This window comes from Solanum verrucosum, unplaced genomic scaffold (genome assembly GCF_900185275.1).
Source record: "Solanum verrucosum unplaced genomic scaffold, falcon-dt-bn FXZP01000101.1, whole genome shotgun sequence".
Lineage (NCBI taxonomy): Eukaryota > Viridiplantae > Streptophyta > Magnoliopsida > Solanales > Solanaceae > Solanum > Solanum verrucosum.
In genome coordinates this window covers 1416897-1439527 of record NW_026020111.1, presented here as the reverse complement: position 1 = coordinate 1439527, position 22631 = coordinate 1416897, and the positions used below count along the sequence as shown (strand labels likewise).

Sequence of the window (22631 nt, the reverse complement as noted above, 5' to 3'; positions counted from 1 at the left end):
AATCAAAAGATTATGATAAGAGGGAAATATTATTTGTATAATCGGGAAAAAACGGAAATTATGATAATATAAATGTACAAATCCAAAAGTGGTTCCTATTAAATAGAATGAAACGTTTATGATAAATATATAATTAAGTGGTATATATTTACTTAGTCGCGTCATTTTTTCAATTCCTAATTAGGTGTCAAATAAAGTATTGGGTATAACCATATAAATTTGTTATTAAAATAATAATATAGATTTGTTATGTAATTTTTTTAACTTTGATTTCAATGAGCAAATATACGATTTATGTTTTTCTAGTTACATAGAATTTCCAAATAATCATAATTTTTTAAATTTAAATATTCAAATCTCTCCAAATAAGCTTAAAGTTGAACAAAATTACCATGCATCCATAAGAATAAACTTCAATCATCAATTTTTAAAATAATAAAAAATTTAACAAATTCATTTAACATTCTTTTAATTTATATATATATATATATATATACGCTCAATCACACATGACTGGAATATATATTAAATTAATTGAAATTTCAATCATATGTATCTAACCGCAGAAGTAAAAATAAAGTTCTTTCATCCAAAAACTATCTAAGACTATTAAGTATATTCATATAAAAAAATATAAAGATAAATTTTATTTAGATGTGAAAATAAAAAAACGACGGTCCGTGAATTTTTTTGAAAAGATTTTGAATATGAGAAATATGTTTATGATCCAATTTTTGTCAAATCAAATAATAAGCCCAAATGGTCCGAAGCGTTGGTTCGTGTCGTCCAGCCCACTACTAGGAGCGGACGAATAGTTTATGAAGTTTAGAGAGAGAAAAACATACTGTTTAGAGAGAGAAAGTTTGGGAACGAAGGAGCACGAAGACGAACCAAGAACCTTATTTTACTCGACAAATACATACGTATATACGTCAATTTAGGCACTTGTTGTCTGTATAAGCAACGGGGCATATCGTAGGAGATTGAAATGGCTTCACAAATTCTAGGGCAAATATCTTTTGCTTTGAATTGACGTGTTTTTCATCAAAGAAAAACCCTAGAACCAAGGAGAAACCTTCAGACTTGACGCATTGCTAACCTTACCTGCAATTCCGGCACAATTGAGGTATTCCTTTTGATTCCCAACTTTTACAAACCCTAGAATTTGGACTTCATTCAATTTCGTGCAAACCCTAGAGTTCAATTGTTCATTTACATAACAGGGGAATGTGAAATAGAGAGTTTGCATATGTGGTGGTGCAAATTGCTTAAACTGTTTTCACAAGAGCTCAATTTTACGTGACAAGTAGTTGTTGACGTGTGTCAACAAGTGAAACTATTTTGTCTTTGAGCTTGATTTCATTTGACTTGTTTGAAGCTGTTGATCATAGAATTATTGTGCTTTTGCAAATACGTGAGGCATGGGAGGAAGTTGCAACAATGCTCCTGCCTTTCGGGCATCTTTTTGTATTTGAATTCTGTTTGTGAGTTTTGGTGTCTAGTCGCGCAAATGTGCCACTAGGTTGACATGCAATCATGAATGAACTACTTTTATTTTTTGACTGCTACATTCTAGAGACTGAGATGTTAGTTTTTAATAGATTCAATGCTTCACATGCTATACTTAATGGATAGGTATAGACTACGAACAATCACACTCACACGAATGCACTCGCACTAGAACATGTAATAATGATTTATCTTGGAAAAGTATCAAAGATGCATCCTGGATTTGATGTTTATGGGTGCCTACACCTCAATTAATACAATAATAACTGGATTTACTATCAAATATCTATAGATATTTAGTGGATTTCGTAGTGCATAGATCTGCACAAAAAGCTACTTGGTTCACTTGAACTCACATGTTACATTGTGGATCCACCCGTGATAACTACAATCAAAATTTGAAAAAGGAAAACCATTTATAGTGTGCATGGAATGATGTTTCTTTCTCCAAGTGGCTTATGGTTCAATATAAGCTCTTTTCTATTGTGTACCATTAATTTGTACAAAGATTTTTCCCATGGATATTATGGAAGATATTGTAAGGAAGTTTTATCTTTTCTTTTGTATACTTGCTGTTACATGCTGAAATATAGGAAAGATCAACGTGGATCCTCCATCGGAGCTTATTCAATCAGCTTTCTTTAATAACTATTGCATAAGAACTTAATGTATAGCTGCTATGGATATTGGACATGTTACTTGCTGTCTTGATCTTGAAAAGTTTGTAGAAAGCAAGGTGAAGTGAGAAAGGGAATTGAGACATGTAGTTCGTTGTCCCTGGATGGTCCATATTTACACTATCTATACATTTGTAGACCAATTGGTGGAGCATGTCTTGCCCCTCTTTGAACCTATAAATATGTTTGTACTCTAAAGTATTAAGAGGCTTTAACATAGTTCATCAAGGTATCTCTTTCCTAATGTTTCATAGAGTCATTGTAAGATATGCTAATGGTCATTCTCTCCCTTCTCTAAGTATATCTATCCATTTAGCAATATATGTTTTTGGTAGTTTCGTATCTAGCAATGTTACTTTGGCGGCATATGCTTCCTTGTTTCCAGCATAACTGAATCCTAGAGATCTTACGTGTGAAGTGACTTTCTTTGTAAGAGACCTGGATTCTCTGGTGCCATTATTCCTTTTTCTGCAGTTATACATTTCACCTTTACCTGTAATGGACTGTTTACGAAGTGGGGTATTTTTTCTCTTTTCTTTTGCATTTATTCAAGAAAAAGTTGGACGGGATTGAGGCTGCCTGGAATAGTGCCTTAAGTTCATTAGTACAAAAGGTAATTAAAAACCCAATTCTTGCATTTAAATGATACTTTTTAAACAAGTCCGTACCTACATCCACAAAATCCAAAAGGTGTATACATCTTCTGTTATCTATGTGCTTATATCAGTTGTTACTACTTTCTCTTGGTGTTTCAGTTCCTGCATGGTGTCTTAAGTGTTGTCTTGTCTTTAGGAATTTGATCAAGGCTTGTGCTGATGGAGGGAAAGACCCTGTAGCTTTTAAGGTGGGAATGCATGGATGTGGTGCGGAATCTGATCCCATAGCCAATGCTGAGGTTGATCCCATGGGAGGAGTTTTTGAAGGTGGAGTTGGTATTGGTAACAAAACTACTCTACGGAGATCACCAATCGATGAGGTTCAAAATAAGCTTAGGTAATGTTAGCAGGCTGCTTCACTCTATCCTGCCTAAATGGAATTTAATGATTGCAGTACTTCCTTTATGCTTACAGTGAGATTTGTTGTTGTTAACAGGCAGGAGTATGATTTCCTAGAGGAAAAGAGAAGAGAGTTAGAATTTCTTGCGCAAGTATGATAGTTTGACTGGGTATTATAGATTTTCAGAAATTATCCGCTTGAACTTTTGGCATGACTTCATTCTCCTTGTTGCAGGGTGGTGATCCACTGGATTTCAAATTTGGGAATGCTACTTCACTTAGTGTTCAGTCCACTTCTCTGACAGATCAACATCCAGATCAGTTTGTGACCAGGTAATTTTTCAGAGCTCTGTTAGTTTTCTAATACTTATTATGATTGCTAATTTCTATCTGCATTCTAGTGAAGCAAAAGGTAGTTTTGCAATTACTGCTTCACCTCATGGAGACTCAGTTGAAAGTAGTGGTCGACTTGGGGCTCCTCAACTTTGTGAACCCAACAGTGCTGACAATCTCATGCTATTTGATGGTGAAAATGAATTCATTGAAGGTGTTAGGTCCTGTAGACACCCCAGTAGGAGCAATCTTACTCCGTCAGAGCAGTCATCTAAGTTGGATAGAAGTCGAAATGCAAAAGAATTGGGCTTTTCTACTGCTTTTGGCGTCCCTAGAAAAGCTTACAAGCGAAGACACAGGCCCCGGTCTAATGGAGATGGCACTAGATCAAGTACCACTGATATAATTCTAGCTCGTGGTGGTCATGGCACATCTTTGCCTTCACAACATTTTACTGAAGATGTTAAAGGGCTAGTTTCTGATGGTGAAAATCCAAAAGACCAGAAATCTTCTTTGAACATTTCACTGCCTTCTATGCCAAATGGTTTTATGCCTGTGGAAACTCCATCCTCTGATAATCAGCTGGATTCTGAAATACATGGCGTTAAAGCTGCAGAGGCAACTACTTACTTGATGAATGAGGATCTGGCGCATAGCATTCCTGAAGCTAGTGCTTCCAGAGGTTTGCTGGATAACCAACATGATCAGAATTCACTCACTGGTGTCGAGGAAATGTCTATTCAGGAAGGTCTAGAAAAGCCTCAATCATCACTGGGAAAAGAAGGGGTAGGTTCTGCTGGCCAGGAAGGTCACTTGTGTACAGCTGCAGCAGAGCTTGAGAATCAAGCTAGTATCAGCCATTTAAATGGGTTAAGTTGTGGAAAGAGCAATCAGAAAAGCATACCAATTGATGTTCAAAGCAGTGGTGCAGCATTGGGCACAAAAGGTTTAGATTCAGAATCTTCTCGCACTCGGGCTATCCATAGTCTGGATCGAAATACTAATAATGAGACGTTTACCGACCCAACAAACTTAGACTCAAATGGTGACTTGAAGGAACAACCGTCTGTGCCAGAGGGAACACCAGTTATAGAAAGCAATCTTAAAGAACAGAAAGAGGTGAAAGCTGATGACAGTTGTGGTTTCACTAATGAGATATGCAATTCTGGTCCCAAAAATCATCAGAGTGATTTAATAGATACGTCACAGGAAGAATTTGCTGGCAGTAAATCTAATTTGCAGAGTGAGGTAAAAGATAAAATTACCATCCAAGTGGAAACAATTTCCCCATCTTCATCAGAAACTGAGAGGAAACCCAGTACAAACTCAAGTGATAGTTCCAACTCCCAAAAAGGATATGTTTGTATTGTTGGCCGTCAGGGTTCAATTGAGTCCAGAATACCTGAGCCATCCCAACATGTATCACCACATGGAGTTTTAAATCCTTCTCCTGAGGCACAAGCACCTGAGATCAACCTTAAACTTGCTACCCGGGGTGATGAAGACTCAATCTTGAAAGAGGCACAGATTATAGAGGTTTTTCCCTTATTCTTTTAAACGTCGCATCCTCTTCTGGTTGAGCTTGTAAAATTATTGCTGACTGTGTTATTTGGCTGCAAATATCTAATACAATTTAACAAACAGGCGAAACGTAAAAGAATTGCAGAGTTATCTGCTGTAGCCTTTCCGTTGGAGAATCGGCGGAAATCTCAATGGGATTATGTAGTCGAGGAAATGGTTTGGCTGGCAAATGATTTTGCACAGGTACAAATTAATTGACCTTTGCAGTTGGAGCCTCTTTCATTTCTGCTTTTCTAGTAGTTTTTTTCAGTGCCATACTGAATAGTTGAAACATGATTAAATTTTCATTTAGGTTCTGGGAATTTTTTTCAGTTTGTTTTTCCAAACTTGGCACTTATTTAAAAGTCTCTCTTCATGTAGGAACGTCTTTGGAAAATGACTGCAGCGACTCAATTGTGCCATGAAGTTGCTTTTACCGCACGGTTACGATTCCAAGAACAAAGTAGTAGTTGCAAGCTAAAAAAGGTAGCCCATATTATGGCCAAATCAGTCATGGGTTTCTGGCAGTCGATTGAGGTACATTGATGACACAATATTATGTTCTTTTGTTACGTTTTTATTTTCCTTCCTTGAAAGAATTGTCTTTCTTTTGTTTATTTAGTTACATATGTTTTTTTTTTGTTCCTTTTTACTGGTCCATGAGGTTAAACAACTTTTCGACGGAGGATAATAAATCATACCCTGGTTTTATTCTTCCATTTTGCTGTTGGTATTTCCTTTTAATCCTGCTTTGGTTACACTTCTTTTGAGCCGAGAGTCTATTAGAATCAGGCTTTCTAAATGTGGGTTAAGGTTTGAGTACATCCTACCCCCCTACACTGGGTATGTTGTTGGTTTCTGTTCTTCTTGGTTGATCAATTCTTTTGTCCATTGTCAGTTGTCACATTTATCTGCCTATTGGTAGTATGTAGTACTGTTAACCCCATCTGTAAATTCACATTTGAGTATGAAATATGTGATGCTATGCTGATATCATATGCACAGATAAATACACGCTCAAGCACAAACATATGTGTATGTATGTGTGTGTCTGTATTCGTTACTTGCTTATTACTTGGTTTAGGGTACGCGCATAGCTCTTGTAACCATATCATGACATATTTTAAGAATATCTTATGAAGATTACTGTTATTTCAAGACCTAATTTTGAATAAAAAATTATCAAATATTATTATATCATTAATTAAAGATTAGTCAAGTAACAGAAATCATAAAATTGATTCTTTAAAAATATTTAGGAGTGAAAAACTTGATTTTGTAAAGTCTAAAATGACTTATGTTAAGTCGATATTCTACTACAAATATTTGTATAACTGAAAGGACATTTATTGGAATGAATAGAAAAAGTAAGAAACATAAGTAATAACAACTCATTTAATATATATATTAATATTACCGTGGTGTCCGGGCCAACTTTTGCGCACCTCGATTAATTTCACAGGATGCCTACCGCCTCCCACCAGCAACTAGAATCAGGTAACTCTATCCACCAAGGGTAGGACAAATGGGTAGAATCACCTAGTGTTTTTTGTCCTTGCTGTGTTTTGAACCTGAGACCTCAGGATTCTCAATCACTTCATTGACCAATAGGTCACACCCTTGGGTGCCTCATTTAAAATATATTACATCATCTACTAATGTAATTTTAACTAATTTGAATCTCAATAATATTTTTTGTATAGACTCTTAATAGTTTACTATAATTGATTTTGCTTTATTGTCTTATTTCTTGACTGCAATGCTTTTCTTAAAACAATTTTATGTGGCTTGAGTTTGTCATGAACTTGAAATAAGATTTGACTTGTATGATAAATCAGAAAAAGGCTGAGAATGGAATTCTTTTGCTTATTATTCATTGAAAACATGTAACCCATAATTTCTTTCACCAATAAAATTATCATCGGTCATTTGACTCATTGTTCTTAGAATAAAATTTGTAGTAATTTATCCACCCTTGTTCATATCTAGTGTAGTTCAAATAGATCTAGAACGTAAGAATTGAACTAAATACATGTAAGAAATAAAAACTTACCTAAATAATTAAACATTGTGTTCAATTCAGATAGTAATCATGCTGTAAATTAATTTAGATTATCGTTAAAAGGACCTGAATGAAGAAAAACAAAGCGCGATGACTAAAAAAGAAAGGCTATCTACCAGAAAGTCTTGTCCTCTATGATTAATGCCTAATTTTGAGTGGCAATCGTGATATCATAAAAAAGCATAAATCGTCAATTTTCTTACCCTTTAATGTGCAACTTATTTTAAGTAGGCGTGCGGACATGCACATTGTTTGGACATCTTTACAATTTTAGCCTTAACATGCCCTGTTGATTTTAATACAAATATGTTGCCTTTTCACAAAAAAAAAATCAACTTTTGGACATGCGATTTGAGATCATGATTTCAAATCCCAAATTCTCCAAAAACCAGGATTTGAGATTCCAAATCTTAATTTCAATTTTTTAAAAATGTAAAACTTGAGTTATTTTTTGTAAAAAAAAAAAAAAAAAAAAAAAAAAAAACTCAGTTTAAATTTTGCAAAAAAAGACTCATGATCGATGTGTAGAGATTGTCTCTACCATGTGAAATGATGTATTAAAGAATAACTAGTTACTACTATTATTGATTAGTGGGTCTTTATAAAATTATATGTATGTGGGTCTTTATAAAATTATATGTATTCGGAAGTTTGTAATCATAAATATTTACTTATAAAAGGAACATGGAGATATGCGGTTTATCAATGCAGTGCCTTAGGATATTTCGATATCTTGTTTATGACTATGGTTTGCTTATTTGGTAAGATTGCATAAGAATTTGGGAAATTTTGATAGTTTAAACAAATTGTTGAGTTTTCATGTTTTACGAGAATAAATACACTTAAAAAATTCAAATTACATGTTCAAACAAAACTTCAACTTCAAATCAATCTGATTTCAGATCATGATATCATATTGCATGTACAAACAGGCCCTTAAAACCAAAGTGACCTCCAAATTGAATTCTAGCTTAATCTTAATCAACGTAACAATCTAAATTTTGTCTTCCTAGATCTTTTTCTTTCTTTTGACTTTCATGTAGCCACCTTTTCATTCTAGCTCATCGTTTCCCTTAAATCTTAATCAACGTAACAATCTAAATTTTGGCTTCCTAGATCTTTTTCTTTCTTTTGACTTTCATGTTGCCACCTTTTCATTATAGCTTATCGTTTCCCTCAACCATAAATTTAACTTAACTTGAAGTGAGGATTTTCAACCAACGACTCTCAAACTTTTCTATCCATATCTTATGTATATATAATAAAATAATAATATTTTCTCATTTATCTAAGTATGTGGAAAGTTACTCAGTATATGCGCTTGGGAAAGGTAATAGATAACCTAACAAGATAATGGATATGCGCACAAGCTGACCTACATCACCATCATAAACAAATGTATACATAACAAAACATAAAAGTTTAATGATTTTCCTATATGATCATATCATGATATGAAGAAAATCATTATTTAAAATGAAAGAAAACCCCAAAACGCCAGCAATATATATTCACGAGTTCTAGCACCTAGTGGCCTAGTGGTCGATGGAGTGGCTGAGAACCCTGAGGTCTCATGTTCAAAACTCAGTGGAGACAAAAAAACACTAGGTGATTCTTCTCATTTGTCCTATGATATCTGTTGTTGGTGGGAGGTGGTAGATATCCCGTGGAATTAGTCGAAGTGTGCGAAAACTGGTTCGGACACCACGATCATAAAAAAATTATATATATATATATATATACACACACACATACACACACATTTACCAATTTGAAAAAAGGAAGGAAACACCAATAATATTTCTCCAAAAATGATCAACCTTAGACTTACTAAAAACATCTTGGACCAGTTGAACTCAAACTTTCTTGTTAAAACAATAAATAGCAGCTTCATTATTTCTCCAAAAAAGAAAATTTATTTCACTCAAATAATTATTAACATATTGTTTCAAGTACAAAAATACAAACTTAATCTATTCTTGAAATACGTGGCATCTCTATGTTATGGAAGGACACTAATGTCAATTACAGAATTGGTTAATTCTTGAAAATGTGTAATCAATCTCTAGGAGGGAATTCATTATGAAGGAAAATTGCTTCTAGAAAGACTGTCCCAATGTTTGTGTAGAAAGTTAACTAGCGAAACCCTTCATATCATTATATGGTAAGAGATGATTAAAGTTATCATATCAAATAGTATTTATTACATATGAGCTAAAATTCTAAAACTTTTAAAGTCCTAAATATAGGCAAATAGTCAATTTTCACGTTAACCATATATTTACTTTACACAATTTATATAAGTAAAGTCATCTTCGTTTTCTAAGTCCTATATATATGGATATACATAATATCAATAAGTAAAAATTTAATAACCTAACTTAAGTTCATTGGGACTTCCATGTTGGAGGTCTCAAGTTCGAAACCCCTTGCCAGCGAAAGCAAGATGTTTGCCTTCTTGGTTGAGCTCGTCGCAACAGGGCTTGCCTAGTGCGGGTTACCTCTCATGTGTGGTTTGCGAGCTATTGCATAGGAGCAAGGGTTTTACCCCAAAGGGTAGCGACTGCAGGCTTAAAAAATAAAAAAAAACACTATTTTAAAAGGGTTAAAAAGATAGCAACATTTCGCTAAAGGTCTTCATGCTTTTAATACAACATAAAGATTTAGATTATTGTGAAAATCATACAGTTACACCCCCTGTTAGGTTTATGTGTAACTAATTAGATTTATATAGTTATTAAACAACGAATTTAAATTGTAAATGGAACATTTTTTATGAAGTTACTTTATTGATATTTTAACAGAAAGATCGAAACGTTGACAAAAAATTTGTTCATGCCTTTGACCAACAACCAAAAAAGAATAATCATTTTTTGAAACATTTATCTTTCGAAACTCATAAATAGGAAACAAACACAAATTATTTGCTAAGATATACCAACTATTTGAAATAAGTTTATTGCACTTTGAGTATGCAAGTTATTTCTAATTTTATTTAATTACTATATCTTATTTTATAGAAATTTCTCTTTTTATTTTAGCTTTTTATCTATTATTCTGCTTTGAATTTATCTTATATGTACTTAGTTTGATGAAATTTCATTTGTGTTGAGAGTTCATTTTATAAAAGGTCCAAGTGCTTTTAGAAAAATAGGGGTAACATCATAGGGGTATAAATGTGGGATTTTTATAATATAATAGGTGTAACTTGTTAGTGTTCTAATTTTAAACTACATGGGGTTTATCTGTAACAGTGTCATAATACTTTTTTTTCTTCAATTTAGTGTTGTCAAGGGTGCTCTTAAATCACATGTAAGCCCTGAAATGAGGTTCAAAGCATATTGAACACTTTGCCACGCTTAATGTGTGTGTCAGTGTCACCATCAAGGCTTTATGACATTTTTCCTTCCCAGTGAGCCTCTTTTGAAGAGGCGACACTAAACATTCCATTTTTTAAAAAAGAAGGTGGTTTATTGTATTGTAAAATCGATTATTTAATTGAGTCCGAAAATCATAAAACATTTATTTGTCATGCATAAAAGTTGTTTGAGCTATAAATAAAATAGTATTGCTGATCCCATAGCATGTATAGTATTGAAGTTCATTATTTTTATATTTATATTAGGACATACATAAGGGAAAGTAATATGGAAAGCTCCCAAATATTAGGATTGATGAAAAATATCATGAATGGAATTAAAGCTTTGTTAGATAGTTTTGCAGTCCTAAATATGAGGAAAAAATAATTAAATGTCTGTCCCTAGATATTAGGAAAATAATTTATTGACAATTCTATCCAATGTAAAATTTATTTTTAAGGGATGAAAAAAACAACAATATTTCGCTAAGGTCCTTCGTGCTTTTAACTATATATATGATATTATAGTCTGCTATATGCAGATATAGGCTTGTATCATTACCTGATTTAAGGCCAATCCTTTAAATTAACATAGAAGGATGAACCAAATCATTTAAAGTTTAAAGTTATCTTCATGGAATCGCTTGAAACATACTTATGTAAATTATTCATGTATTCCAACAATGAAATTTATGAGCTCTGCTTTGTCAAAAATAAATAAATTTATGAGCTCTGTTATTAGACTAGGAAGTGTTGCAGCAACTTTTTCATTGCCTTTCTATTACATTGGATCTGTTTTTCTATGAGCTACGTTGTACGATTTAACAATATTTCTCAATTATGTGATTCACTGCCCACGTAAGTATTGGGTAATCTGGAAGCATTTCTTACAGGATGTACTAATTCTGAACTTGTATACGTAAGTTGCTTGATTTGAAGAGCTTCCTCGATGTATGTGATCTCAATGCAACTGGATTGAAGTTGGGAGAATTTATTAGTTCTTTAGAAAGAAGAAACTTAAATTTAGCTGGTTATAATCAGATAGAGCAACCTTTAAAACAAATATCAATGCTCATGAAGCTACTAATTCCAGTTAGTCAAACTTCAGCATTTTCCTGTGTACTTGCTTCCTATGAAAGTCTGGAGAGAGAAGATCTTTGGTCCTTAATTCATAGTTTTGTTATGCACTTTGCAGGGGGAAAACAAACAACTGGAGCTACCAATTTCTAGAAAGGATCATGCTCTTGCTATTAGGGAATATGCCATGAGATTTCTGAAATACAATGACTCTGATGTTCGACAAAGCCTTGCTGAAGCTCCGGTGACTCCAGAGAGGGTGTCTGATGGTGGAATTGTGGATGTGCCTCGGGAAGATCATTTGGGAGAAGTATAAATATGTTTTACATGTCAATGTCTTTTGTTCTCTCTGGTCTTTTAATGTTTCACCAGGAACATATTTTAGGGATTGACTTGAGTGCTCACTCATTTCCTTTTCTGGGGTGATACTCATTTAATTTTGGTTCAGAGAAAAGTAAATCCTTCTAAGTGATCCTCATGCCCTCATGCAGGAGAACCTCTTCTATGCTGTCTCATTTGGAGCAATGGAAGCCTACAGAAAGTCTATAGAATCTCATGTGTTTCACCGTGAGGTAATATGTTGAGAATCACTATTTCACAAATGCTTGGTTTTACGTCTTCTGACCTGATAAGTTGCAAATTGCCTGTTTCATCGAACACATTTGGTGGACCTTGGCCTAGATACAAGTATTATGAGATCATAATGGAGAATCCAACTTTATTTTATGCAAAGTCAGGAAGTGAATCGAATAACTGAACTTGTGAACATTTGTTGCAAGTGCAGTGTCTCTCACGTACTCAACTTGTGTCTAATTGTCCTTAAAATTGGCGTCCTTTTATTCTTATAGGTTTACATTCTTTATAGTAATCCTTTATTGGCCTGTATATTTTCCTGCCTAAGGGGATAAATACCAAAATAATAAGTGGATTGTGGGGAAGAATAGAATTTACAGTTTGGCGTTTTTTCTTTTTTCGTGGATTTCATGAGTCGTGAACGCACTTCTTTAAAATGGAAATTTATCTGTCTTAATGTATGGGGGAAATTGAACTTTTGGTGTAACTTGTTTGCTTGACAACCAAGTTATTTTCTTGATTCTGTATATACTTCTTATGTGAAGGAAGTTACTTAGATTTTGTATTAAGATGCATGAACAGTATGCAGTCCAAAATCTAATCTGTACTTTGACTAAAAGAGTAGAATAACAGGAGGAAATGTGATTTCTTGCCCTTGCATTACCTGTCACACAGAAAAATTCTTCGTGGTTCACATGTTTTTGTTTTAACTTGTGGTCAAGAGCTTGACAGAGCTCATTCGCACTTCTTGAGGAATTTACTTATAATCTTGTAGTCTAAAGATAATTTTAGCTTAATCCAAGCCATTATTGGTGGTTGATTGTCTGCATATGAGAAATGAACAGAGGAACATAGTTTGTGGCTGTTGTGTCTTGCTCCCAGTTAGTTTTTCTGACATCCTGCAAAAGCTGTAGCATCTTAAAAGATTACATTTACTTGGAAATTGCATGTGATGGGAGTAATAAGGACCAAGCATGATGTGTTTCTTCCTGTGCATTTGTCAAAGAGTTTATTGTTTTGGTAATCATTATTACTCTCTTCCAAATTTAGGTGTCCCATTTTGTTTGAGCATGATAAATAATAAGGTAATAATTGTAGTTATATTTTGCATATAATTTTTTTTAATACTTACATATGTGTCTAAAGGTGTATATATAGTTAGTTGATCTTTAAACTATTTGAATGTTTTATAGTTTAAATGTTGTAGTGGAGCACCTTTTTTTAATCTTAGATTATTGGACAAGTATTGTATTGTGTATGGAGTATGTTTCCTTAGACAATTTTGCCATAATCCTCAATAGAAAGTAGGACAGATTATTTGGAACAGAGGATGTTTCTAAAACTAGGTACTGGTTTTATTCATGATTGATAGCTTGTGCATATTTGACGATTCAGTCTGACCTTGTAGCCAACACCATCTTTTCTGGCTTTAGCTGTTCGTATTGTGTTTTAATCATACTTGTTGATGCTAGTCTATTATTTGAAATTCCAGAAAACTAGTAGTAGTATGCACGAAGAGGTGGAGACATCGGCATACGATACCATTCCAGGTTTTCTTTCTTTTCTGTTCTCTTTTTAAACTTTTATGTTCTTGGGAGGTTGTTGCCTCCCGCTACTATTTTTTCTAGCTGGTCCTATTTCTTGCTGAATCTCTATGCATTGGTTCTCTAGACTACGCATTTGAAGAGGATGAAGGAGAGACAAGTCCATATGATACATCAGTTGCCATTGAAGGTAACAAATCATCAAGATTTTCCCAGAAGAAAAGGAAGATCCACATTAAGACGTATAGTGGAAGACCATATGGTGTTCGTGCTGATGTACCATTTACACAGCGTGCAGAATACAAACTTGGTACTCATCAATCTATGCAACCAGGAAAAAGGCCATCTAACAATCTTAATGCGTCTATTCCAACAAAGCGTATGCGTACTGCTTCTAGGCAAAGAGTTCTTAGTCCTTACAGTGCTACAACATCTGGATGTGCTCAGTTGCCAATCAAAACTGATGCTTCAAGTGGCGATACCAGTTCATTTCAGGATGATCAGAGTACTTTGCATGGGGGATCACATATGCCAAATAATTTGGAAGTTGAGTCAGTGGGAGATTTCGAGAAGCATTTACCATTTGATTCCGCTGAAGTTTCAAAACCTAAAAAGAAGAAAAAAGTGAAGATTCTGGTACTTGATAAGTGCTATGTCTTCAGTAAACAACTTTTCTTTAATTAGATTTTGAAGGATCTCAATGTTTATTTTTTCTTGATGACTGTATTCTCATTGATGCAGGGTTCCGCTTATGAACAGCGATGGCAGGTTGATTCTAATTTTCAAAACGAGCAGGTGATTTCCTTTTTCTTGTTCACATAGTGAATCTAACTGAGCTATACTCTATATTTTTGCACTCTTCAATTAGAGTTCAGTAGAGAAGTTATCCACTTATAGGTGTGTCTCAATGACTTGTAATTTATTCTTTTTTCTTTCTCATAGCGGCTCACTTTATTAGTTAGTTTTCTTATCTTAGTATTGCACGCTAGTTTATGGAGGTTTTTGTGTCGACCTATTGACCCTGTTCTCTTTTCCTGCACGTCGCTGGTAGCTCGAACAAACTCTGTTTTCTTGATCATTTACTGGGCATAGATGTATCTCTTTGCATATGTGTACTTTTTTTCCATTTTTTTTCCTTTTTGTTGTTGGAGGGGGTAAATGTTACATATTCTTTCTTGATCCTGCCGTTGGAGTATGTGAATATGCTGTGATTAACAGAACCCAATTTTTTTGTAACAAAAACCTCTGTGCTGTTCATGACTCAATTCAGTGTATTGGAGAAGTATGGTATCATCCTCTTGACGGTTTTGAGAATGGCAATGCTAAAGTGCATTGTTGATAACCAGATCTCTCTCTCTCTCTCTCTCTCTCTCTCTCTCTCTCTCTCTCTCTCTCTCTCTCTCTCTGTATGTGTGTGTGTACATTCTATTCTGTTGTGTCATGTTATGTTATGTATACACACACACACACATTTCTGTAACATCTATGTGATTGTTTATAACTTTTTTGGTCTCAGAGGGATTCTTCCAGAAAGAGATTGGAGGGCCATCAACTTGATTCCAACGGTAGTAATGGTATGGTTTTTTACCAGCACATCAGATTAATAGCTTGATACTAAATATCCTTCTTGTATTAATGGCACTCTCTTTTGAAGGTTTATTCGGTCAGCATGTTGCAAAGAAACCAAAGATGATGAGGCAATCACTTGAAAATTCTTTTGAAAATGTTGGCCCTGTTGGTGGTTTTGTTCCATCTCCAGCAGCTTCCCAGATGAGTAACATGTCCAACCCAAATAAACTTGTGAGAATGCTTAGTGGTAGGGATCAGGGTAGGAGAGCCAAAGCTTTGAAGGTACTTGTGTATGCTAGAATCTGGTGCTCCGTTTCAATTTGCTCTTGTTTGTAGGAATAATCTGAAGATTTATCCACCTATAAGAATGAATTTGATATTTGCAATCTCTTGCAGATGTCTGCTGGCCAAGCAGGTTCAGGAAGTCCATGGTCACTATTTGAGGACCAGGTTGGTTTCTTTTTTATTTGATATATCCTTTCTTCTGCTTCTTTTTCATTGTAGTTTTTCTGGCATGATGTGTATTAATGGAATTGACATCAAAATTTTAGGCACTTGTTGTCCTAGTGCATGACCTGGGTCCAAATTGGGAGCTTGTAAGTGATGCTTTCAACAGTACTTTACAATTCAAGGTGAGCATATGTTCATGAGTTCTCTTACCATCTTTTAGCCAGACTACTCTAACTGTAGATGATTTCAAAACTTTCCTATATCTACTTTCTTTACTGTGTGCTTAACTCCTTTTTTTTTTATGTCTTTTACATTATCTTTTCACTGCTCCTAAAGAGTTGTCTTGAGTAAGTGCAGTGTATCTACCGCAAGCCAAAGGAATGCAAAGAACAACACAAAATACTGATGGACAGAAGTAGTGGTGATGGTGCTGATAGTGCTGATGATTCAGGATCATCTCAACCCTATCCTTCAACATTACCTGGCATTCCCAAGGTTCAACATTTCTTTTCCTTTCTCTTACCTTGATGTTTACTTTTTCCCCCCATTTTCAGTAATTTTGAATGAACATGCTAAACATCATTCAGGGAAGTGCCCGGCAACTGTTTCAGCGTTTGCAGGGGCCAATGGAAGAGGATACCCTTAGATCTCATTTTGAGAAGATGATCTTGATCGGGCAGAAATATCTTTTACGAAAGAATCAGGTATTCTTGCATTAACATTTCTCCATAAAATAAAGTTAGTCTAAGCCTCTTGGTGATATTAGAGAGAAGACCCTATTTCATGGTCCTTGAGCTACAATTTACTGGTTTGTTATTTGCATGTTCAGTATACATGGAATGACTTCATTTTCTTCAGGCATATTCATGACACATGTATGAAATTGTTATACCAGGTGGTTTTGGTAATTGGTGTTGCCATTTGGTTGTCTATCATACTAGGACCAAGTGAGATTAAGCTTTCTGCAATGTGTTGCTTAAAAAATTGAGCTACAATTATGAAGCGTGGGATTTAAGAAAAAAGACGCAAAATGGAGAAAAATACAAATATATATGTTTAGTCCAAGACTAATAATTATAAAGCATGAATGTCAAATATATGTACAAAGAATTTGAAAAGATAATTATGATAGTGTGTAAAATCAATTTTTTTTTGTTTCTCTTTTGAAGGTCTCCAGCATATCCTTAATGCTGAGGAATACAACATCACCAGTTTCCAAAAAAAATAAAAATTGATTGTTTAGTTTCACCTCTTTAGGAGAGGCTCACTAGGAAGGAAATGCATGTCTTAGAGCCTTGATGATGACACTGAAGCGCACATTAAGCGAGGTGAAGCGCTCAACACGTTTTGAAGCTCGCTTTAGGGCTTAAGTGCTCTCCTTTGTCAACACTGCTTGCTTGGTGCTATTATTATGAATGAAATACCCTTACTTAACAACCCCCACTCTGATCCCAACAGAAAGAGTGAGGTGCCATTTTTCAAAAAGTACCAATACAGTAATCAGAACACTAGGTATATGGTCCTTGACCAGTGTCTTTATTTCATCCTAGCAATTTTAGAAATCAGATTATAAGTCTTTTTTTGAGAATGCTAACACTGTAAACAAACAGGTATACTACAGAAGCTGTGTAGTCTCCCATAAGTAAGGAAAGATACAAGTAAAATTTCCTTTCAGTATAGCCTTTTACATACTGTCTAGAACATCAAAAATATCTTCAGCTTCTATAAATATTCTTGTTTACACCCAAACTAGTTAAGGACTAAGCATTTCGTCTTCAACTTCTGAATGTTGTGTTGCTTGTCCTCGAAACATCTCTGATTTCTTTCTTTCCAAGTCCACTACACCAAACGCATGCTTGGACAATACTCCATCTCTCCTTCTGACTGGTTAAATTGCCATTTCTGCTCCAACAATTTAGTACATCCCTTGTTTTTTCTAGCATCTCCCACCTAATTTCCCTCAGGTTGATGAAGATTTTCCCTATCTGATCTGTGCACTTTCAATGTAAATCAGAGTATAAGTTAGAAATCTGAGAAAATATTATACTCCCCCTGTCCCAATTTATGTGTTACTCTTTCCTTTTTAGTCAATCCCAAAAGCAAAAAGAATGACACCAACTTATGACTTTTAGTTTATGAGCTACTTTCAAAAGCCAATCCAAACACCCTATCACTTTTAATGAGATGATTTATAACCATATAAAAAGTCTTCATTTCATTCTTATCTCCGTGCCCAGTCAAACACCATCACATAAATTGAGATGGGGGAGGGAATATGTTTTACAAGCATGCAGAATGTTGAAATTCGTTTAGAAAGTATCTTATGTGTACAAAGCAGGGATCCATTTTCTGTTTGTTTGCATTATACATCTGAGTTCCAAGTTGATGTATGCATTCCTGTTTCAATGAAGGGTTATAAACATGATCCAAGACAACTCCAGCAACCACATGATTCTCACACACATGCTCTTTCACAAATTTGTCCAAATAATCTGAGCGGAGGACCTATTCTTACGTAAGTCTTTCTGTGATATGCTTTTTTGAGAATTGGACACTTCTCAAGTTTGGTAATAACTAAAGCTAAGCTAACTCTTCATTATTCTTTTTCTTCTGGTTCCTTCTGTTTGTTGTATGAAGACCTTTGGACCTATTTGATGATGCACCCTTGCCTAGTCCAGACTATCTTTCTGTTGGATGCCAAGGTCCGCGTCCAAGTGGATTATCTATTTCAAGTCAGTGTGCATTGAACTCAGTGCTCCCAGTGTCTGGTGCAAACTTGGCAGTCCAGGGTTCCTCCAGTATGATTGGTGGAAACAACTTCCCGTCATCATCAAGTCCCCTCAATGCATCTGTTAGGTAATGAATGGATTATACTTAAAAACTATGTTTTGACGTTTCCTTACCATGTACCAATATGGGTAATTCTGCTCCCAGGGAAGCTAGATATGTTCCTAGATCTGCATCTCTTCCAGTTGATGAACATCAGCGACTGCAGCAGTATAATCAAATGAGAAATATGCAATCCAATATGTCTGCTCCTGGAGTTCTTGCAACCACTGATCGTGGTGGTGTTCATACGCTTTCCAGTGGCAACAGCACGGGCATGATGGGTGGGGTTAATAGAGGTATTCCAATGGCGAGGCCTGGGTTTCAGGGAGTTGCATCACCGTCTATGTTGAATTCTGGAAGCATGGTTTCCCCTGGGATGGTAGCACTGCCAAACAGTGTGAATATGCATTCTGGAGTGAGCTCTAATCAGGTGAATTCAGTAATGAGACCTCGCGATGGTTTGCGCATGATGCGGGTTAGTCAGCTGCTGGCTTTTGATTGCTTCTCTCTTGTTGCTCTTATTTGGTTCATTGGTGAAGTTGGCATACAAAAAGTTTCCTTGTTGATTCGATTTAAAGGATTTCTAGTACTTTGTGAGATGACTTATAGATCTGTGCTATTTTGTTACAACTAACTTCCTCTTTTTTCCACTATGATCTGTGAGACTTGTTACAACCTTATCTGTAGTCACTTTGTTTTTGAAGAGCAGAGTCCACATGATTATGGATGGAGAACATGTGAACCTAACAGTTCAGTTGGGCAAACTTGCAAATTTTTATGTGAAAAACATGTATTAAAGAATTAGAAGTTTGTGAGCGAGATTCATTTATTCATTTCTAACTATTGCATAGAGAACAAAGGGAGGTAATACTCTTCTCACCTTTGCGTCATTTGATATGTGTTGAATGCTTTCAAAATCACAGCTATAGCTAAATCAAGAAGAGACAATCTGCGAAAGGTAAAGATTGTTAACTTTCAGTGAACTGTGTTCAGATATAAGATTTTCATGACTTCACTAAGGGTACACTTTGAGTGTTCTATGAAGATTATTCACTCCCACAATTTATAAGTTGTTACTTGATGCTAGTTTCTGTATCACATTCTGGTCTTTTGTGGTTGTTGATGTAAGGAGCATGTTATGGACATCTAACTTCCCAATTGGCAATTTTGATGCATTCCATGCTGTTGTGTCTCACCACTCTTTGCATGTTTCGTTGAAAAATTGTTGCTTGGCTCTAGTTTCTGTATCATTTTCTTCTCTTTTTGTGGTTGCCGAATGCTGATACATAGGAGCACATTATCAACATGTAATTTTCAACTCTGCAGTTGCCATATAGTCCTTACATGTTTAATTCAATGACACTGTTTGGGTATCTCTCTTACAGCCACCACAGAATCAGGAAGCTCAGAGACAAATGATGGTTCCTGAGCCTCAGCTGCAGGCCTCTCAGGGAAGCAGCCAAGTGGTTCCTCCATTTGGTGGGTTAAGTTCCTCTTTTCCCAACCAGTCTGCCTCTCCCGTCAATCCATATCCACTTCATCATCAGCAATCACATCCCATGTCTTCACAGCAGCCACTTATGCTTAGCCCTCATCACCCTCATCTTCAAGGGTCTAATCATGCCACCAACTCACAGCAACAAGCTTATGCAATTCGATTAGCTAAAGAGAGGCACCTGCAACAGCGACGGTTGCAACAGCAACAATTTTCCCATTCACAGCCCCAACTACCTATTTCATCTTCTTTACAAAACAGTCCGAAGACCACATCACAATCTTCTTCTCTGCCAGTATCAGTTTCTCCTTTGACATCCCCCACCTCAATGACCTCAATGCCTCAAACTCACACATTGCCAGCTCATGGGCATGCACGGACTGCTCAAACTGCAGGCAGCAGTCTGACTACTCAGATGAGCAAGCAAAAACTACGTCAGACAGGGCGGCAGCAGCTTCAACCAGCAGGCAGGCACCTTCCTCCACAGCGGCCGCAGTCACAATCTCAGCAACAAGCTAAATTATTTAAGGGAGTTGGCAGAGGGAACATGATGATGCACCAGAACTTGCAGGTAGATCCTTCTCTAATGAATGAGCTTTCTAGCAATCAGGCGAATCAATCTGCTGAGAAAGGTGAGCAAGCTACTAGCTTGATGCAAGGTCATGGACTATATTCTGGGTCAGCACACAGCCCTATCCAGATTGGAAAACAAGCTATGGCACCTCATTCTTCAAGCCAGTTGCAACAGCCCCAGCCTAAGATTTACTCTGGCCAACCAGCTCCATCTACTAAGCATCTTCAGCAGGAGATGCCTTCTAATCCAGGTAATAGCAATCAAAGTCCTGCCTCATTGGCTGCCTCTGATACCAATTCATCTCAGCAATCTGTTCCGTCCTCAGTCTTGGGTTCTTCCAACCACCAAGCATTGGTGCATCAACAGTCACAGGTGCAGCCACAGCCAAAATTGATGAATAAAAAACAAGCAACTGTACAACGAGTTTTGCAGCAGAACCATGTAGTAAATTCAGATCCATCAAAGAAGTTGCAAGCCGGTGAATCTCAAGCTGAACAACGTTCTATGTGCAAAACTTCTCAGATAGATGTAATCACCTCAATGCCTCAGGAGTGCAACAATGCAACTAATGTCGCAGATGCTTCAACCCTGAACACTAATCAGTGGAAGGGTACAGAACCATTATTTGATTCAATAGGGGCTCCCCCTACAAATTCTGCTGGCAGTGAGTCAGCGCCTCAAGTCAACCGAGGAGTAAGCCAAAGACGATCTTCAGGCAACTTGTCTCCAACAGGGCCTGATAATAGTATCAACTTGCTACAAAAATCCTCCCAATTGCAGCCTTCTTCCCCAGTGACCCAACCACAGTTACAGCAGCAGCAGCAGTTATCACCATTGCAACAGAGTCAGGTTCTGCAAGCAGGGAATAGCAATTCGTTTGCTAGACCCAATGACTGTAGACTGGATTGAACTGTCCTCAACAGATAATGGATAATTCCTTGGTGGCTAATTAGTCCCTGAATGGGCAGCATGCTTGGGAAACAGCGGTGTACAGGTAAAACATTCTTTTAGCTTAATATGTACTAAAGTTGGTCTATTAGCAATTTCGGTATCCAAATATGAGGAATGAAATACTTGAAATCCTCTAGAAAAAGATGAAACCCATCAGTGGACCTCTAAAGTTGACTTTTCACTTAGACACCTCAAGTAAGCTTGGTACATTTTGGATTGTTGAAGTGTAAAACATGGTGTAATACTTGGTAGAATCGGCTAATTCTTGCTTATGTTATTGTTCAGATGAAGCTTGTTATCCCCGAGGGCATCACTTCATGGCAAGTTGGTGAATTTTTCAAGGTTTAGCAGTACTAGATGAGCGGCTGCTAAAATTTTTGGGTTTCTGTATATTATTGTTGCCCTAGAGCCTCAGGAAGGTAGGGACAGATATAGAGGTATATGTACAGGGTTTCAGTTTATCCGGGTTTTCCCCCCCTTTAAACGTTACTTCTTTCATTTTCGTAAACCCCTTGCTCCACCTGCTCACCCAGGGGTTCCTATTTTGATTTTGCCCCCGTAGATCATTCCCATGTATCATTGCCCGTGAATTCAAGGGGTAGTTGTCATTTTTATGGCCAAAGGCTGTGGGAAATTTTGTGAATACTAGTCTTTTGTATACTCCCCTATTTGTCAGAACAGTCACCATACATGACTGCACCTTCCTAGTAGCCTCCCTGATTCTTGTAAATTGTTCTTGTTTGCATTTTGCAAATCTTTAATGAGATCCAATTGCTGGAGTGTTGCTTTTGAATCATACATATAAATACAAATGCCAGAAAAGATTCTATGATTGTTGTAAGAGCAATCATAGGGGCAAACAAAGGCATAAACACGTAAATGATGTTTGCAAAGGCAAATATGGCTTGGGAAATTCACTGATAACCAACAAGAAGCAAATCCTTTTTCTCAAAGTTCTAAGCGCATGTATAATGTTGCCAACAATTTTGCCTGAAAGGTAATGGTAAGCTTAAATCTGAGACCGCAATTTGGGTGTTGGCATTACAGATGAAATCAACAATTGTATATTTTAGTT

At 36.0% G+C, this 22631-nt stretch overlaps 2 protein-coding genes across 4 annotated transcripts in view; one reads left to right on the top strand and one right to left on the bottom strand.

The window, feature by feature from the left end:
- The window catches only part of LOC125825438 (uncharacterized), a 1130247-nt gene that overhangs the window by 1027699 nt on the left and 79917 nt on the right, over nt 1–22631 (bottom strand). The window lies entirely within an intron of this gene.
- On the top strand, nt 785–22349 carry LOC125825421 (chromatin modification-related protein EAF1 B-like). Of its 3 annotated transcripts, none has more exons than XM_049504763.1 (23): nt 785–1126; nt 2979–3179; nt 3279–3333; nt 3417–3514; nt 3583–5050; nt 5159–5278; nt 5456–5611; nt 11690–11881; nt 12063–12143; nt 13637–13694; nt 13816–14324; nt 14430–14483; nt 15205–15262; nt 15343–15539; nt 15654–15707; nt 15809–15889; nt 16065–16202; nt 16295–16411; nt 18119–18222; nt 18345–18563; nt 18642–19011; nt 19922–21599; nt 21842–22349. In XM_049504763.1, the coding sequence occupies exons 2-22, from the start codon at nt 3037–3039 to the stop codon at nt 21512–21514; spliced, it is 5865 nt and encodes a 1954-aa protein (XP_049360720.1). In that variant the 5' UTR covers nt 785–1126; nt 2979–3036; the 3' UTR covers nt 21515–21599; nt 21842–22349. The 3 variants fall into 3 exon arrangements, with proteins under 3 accessions (XP_049360720.1, XP_049360722.1, XP_049360721.1); XM_049504765.1 differs by lacking the exon at nt 21842–22349 and having other exon boundaries at nt 19922–20855; nt 20972–21256; XM_049504764.1 differs by lacking the exon at nt 785–1126 and adding an exon at nt 2689–2799.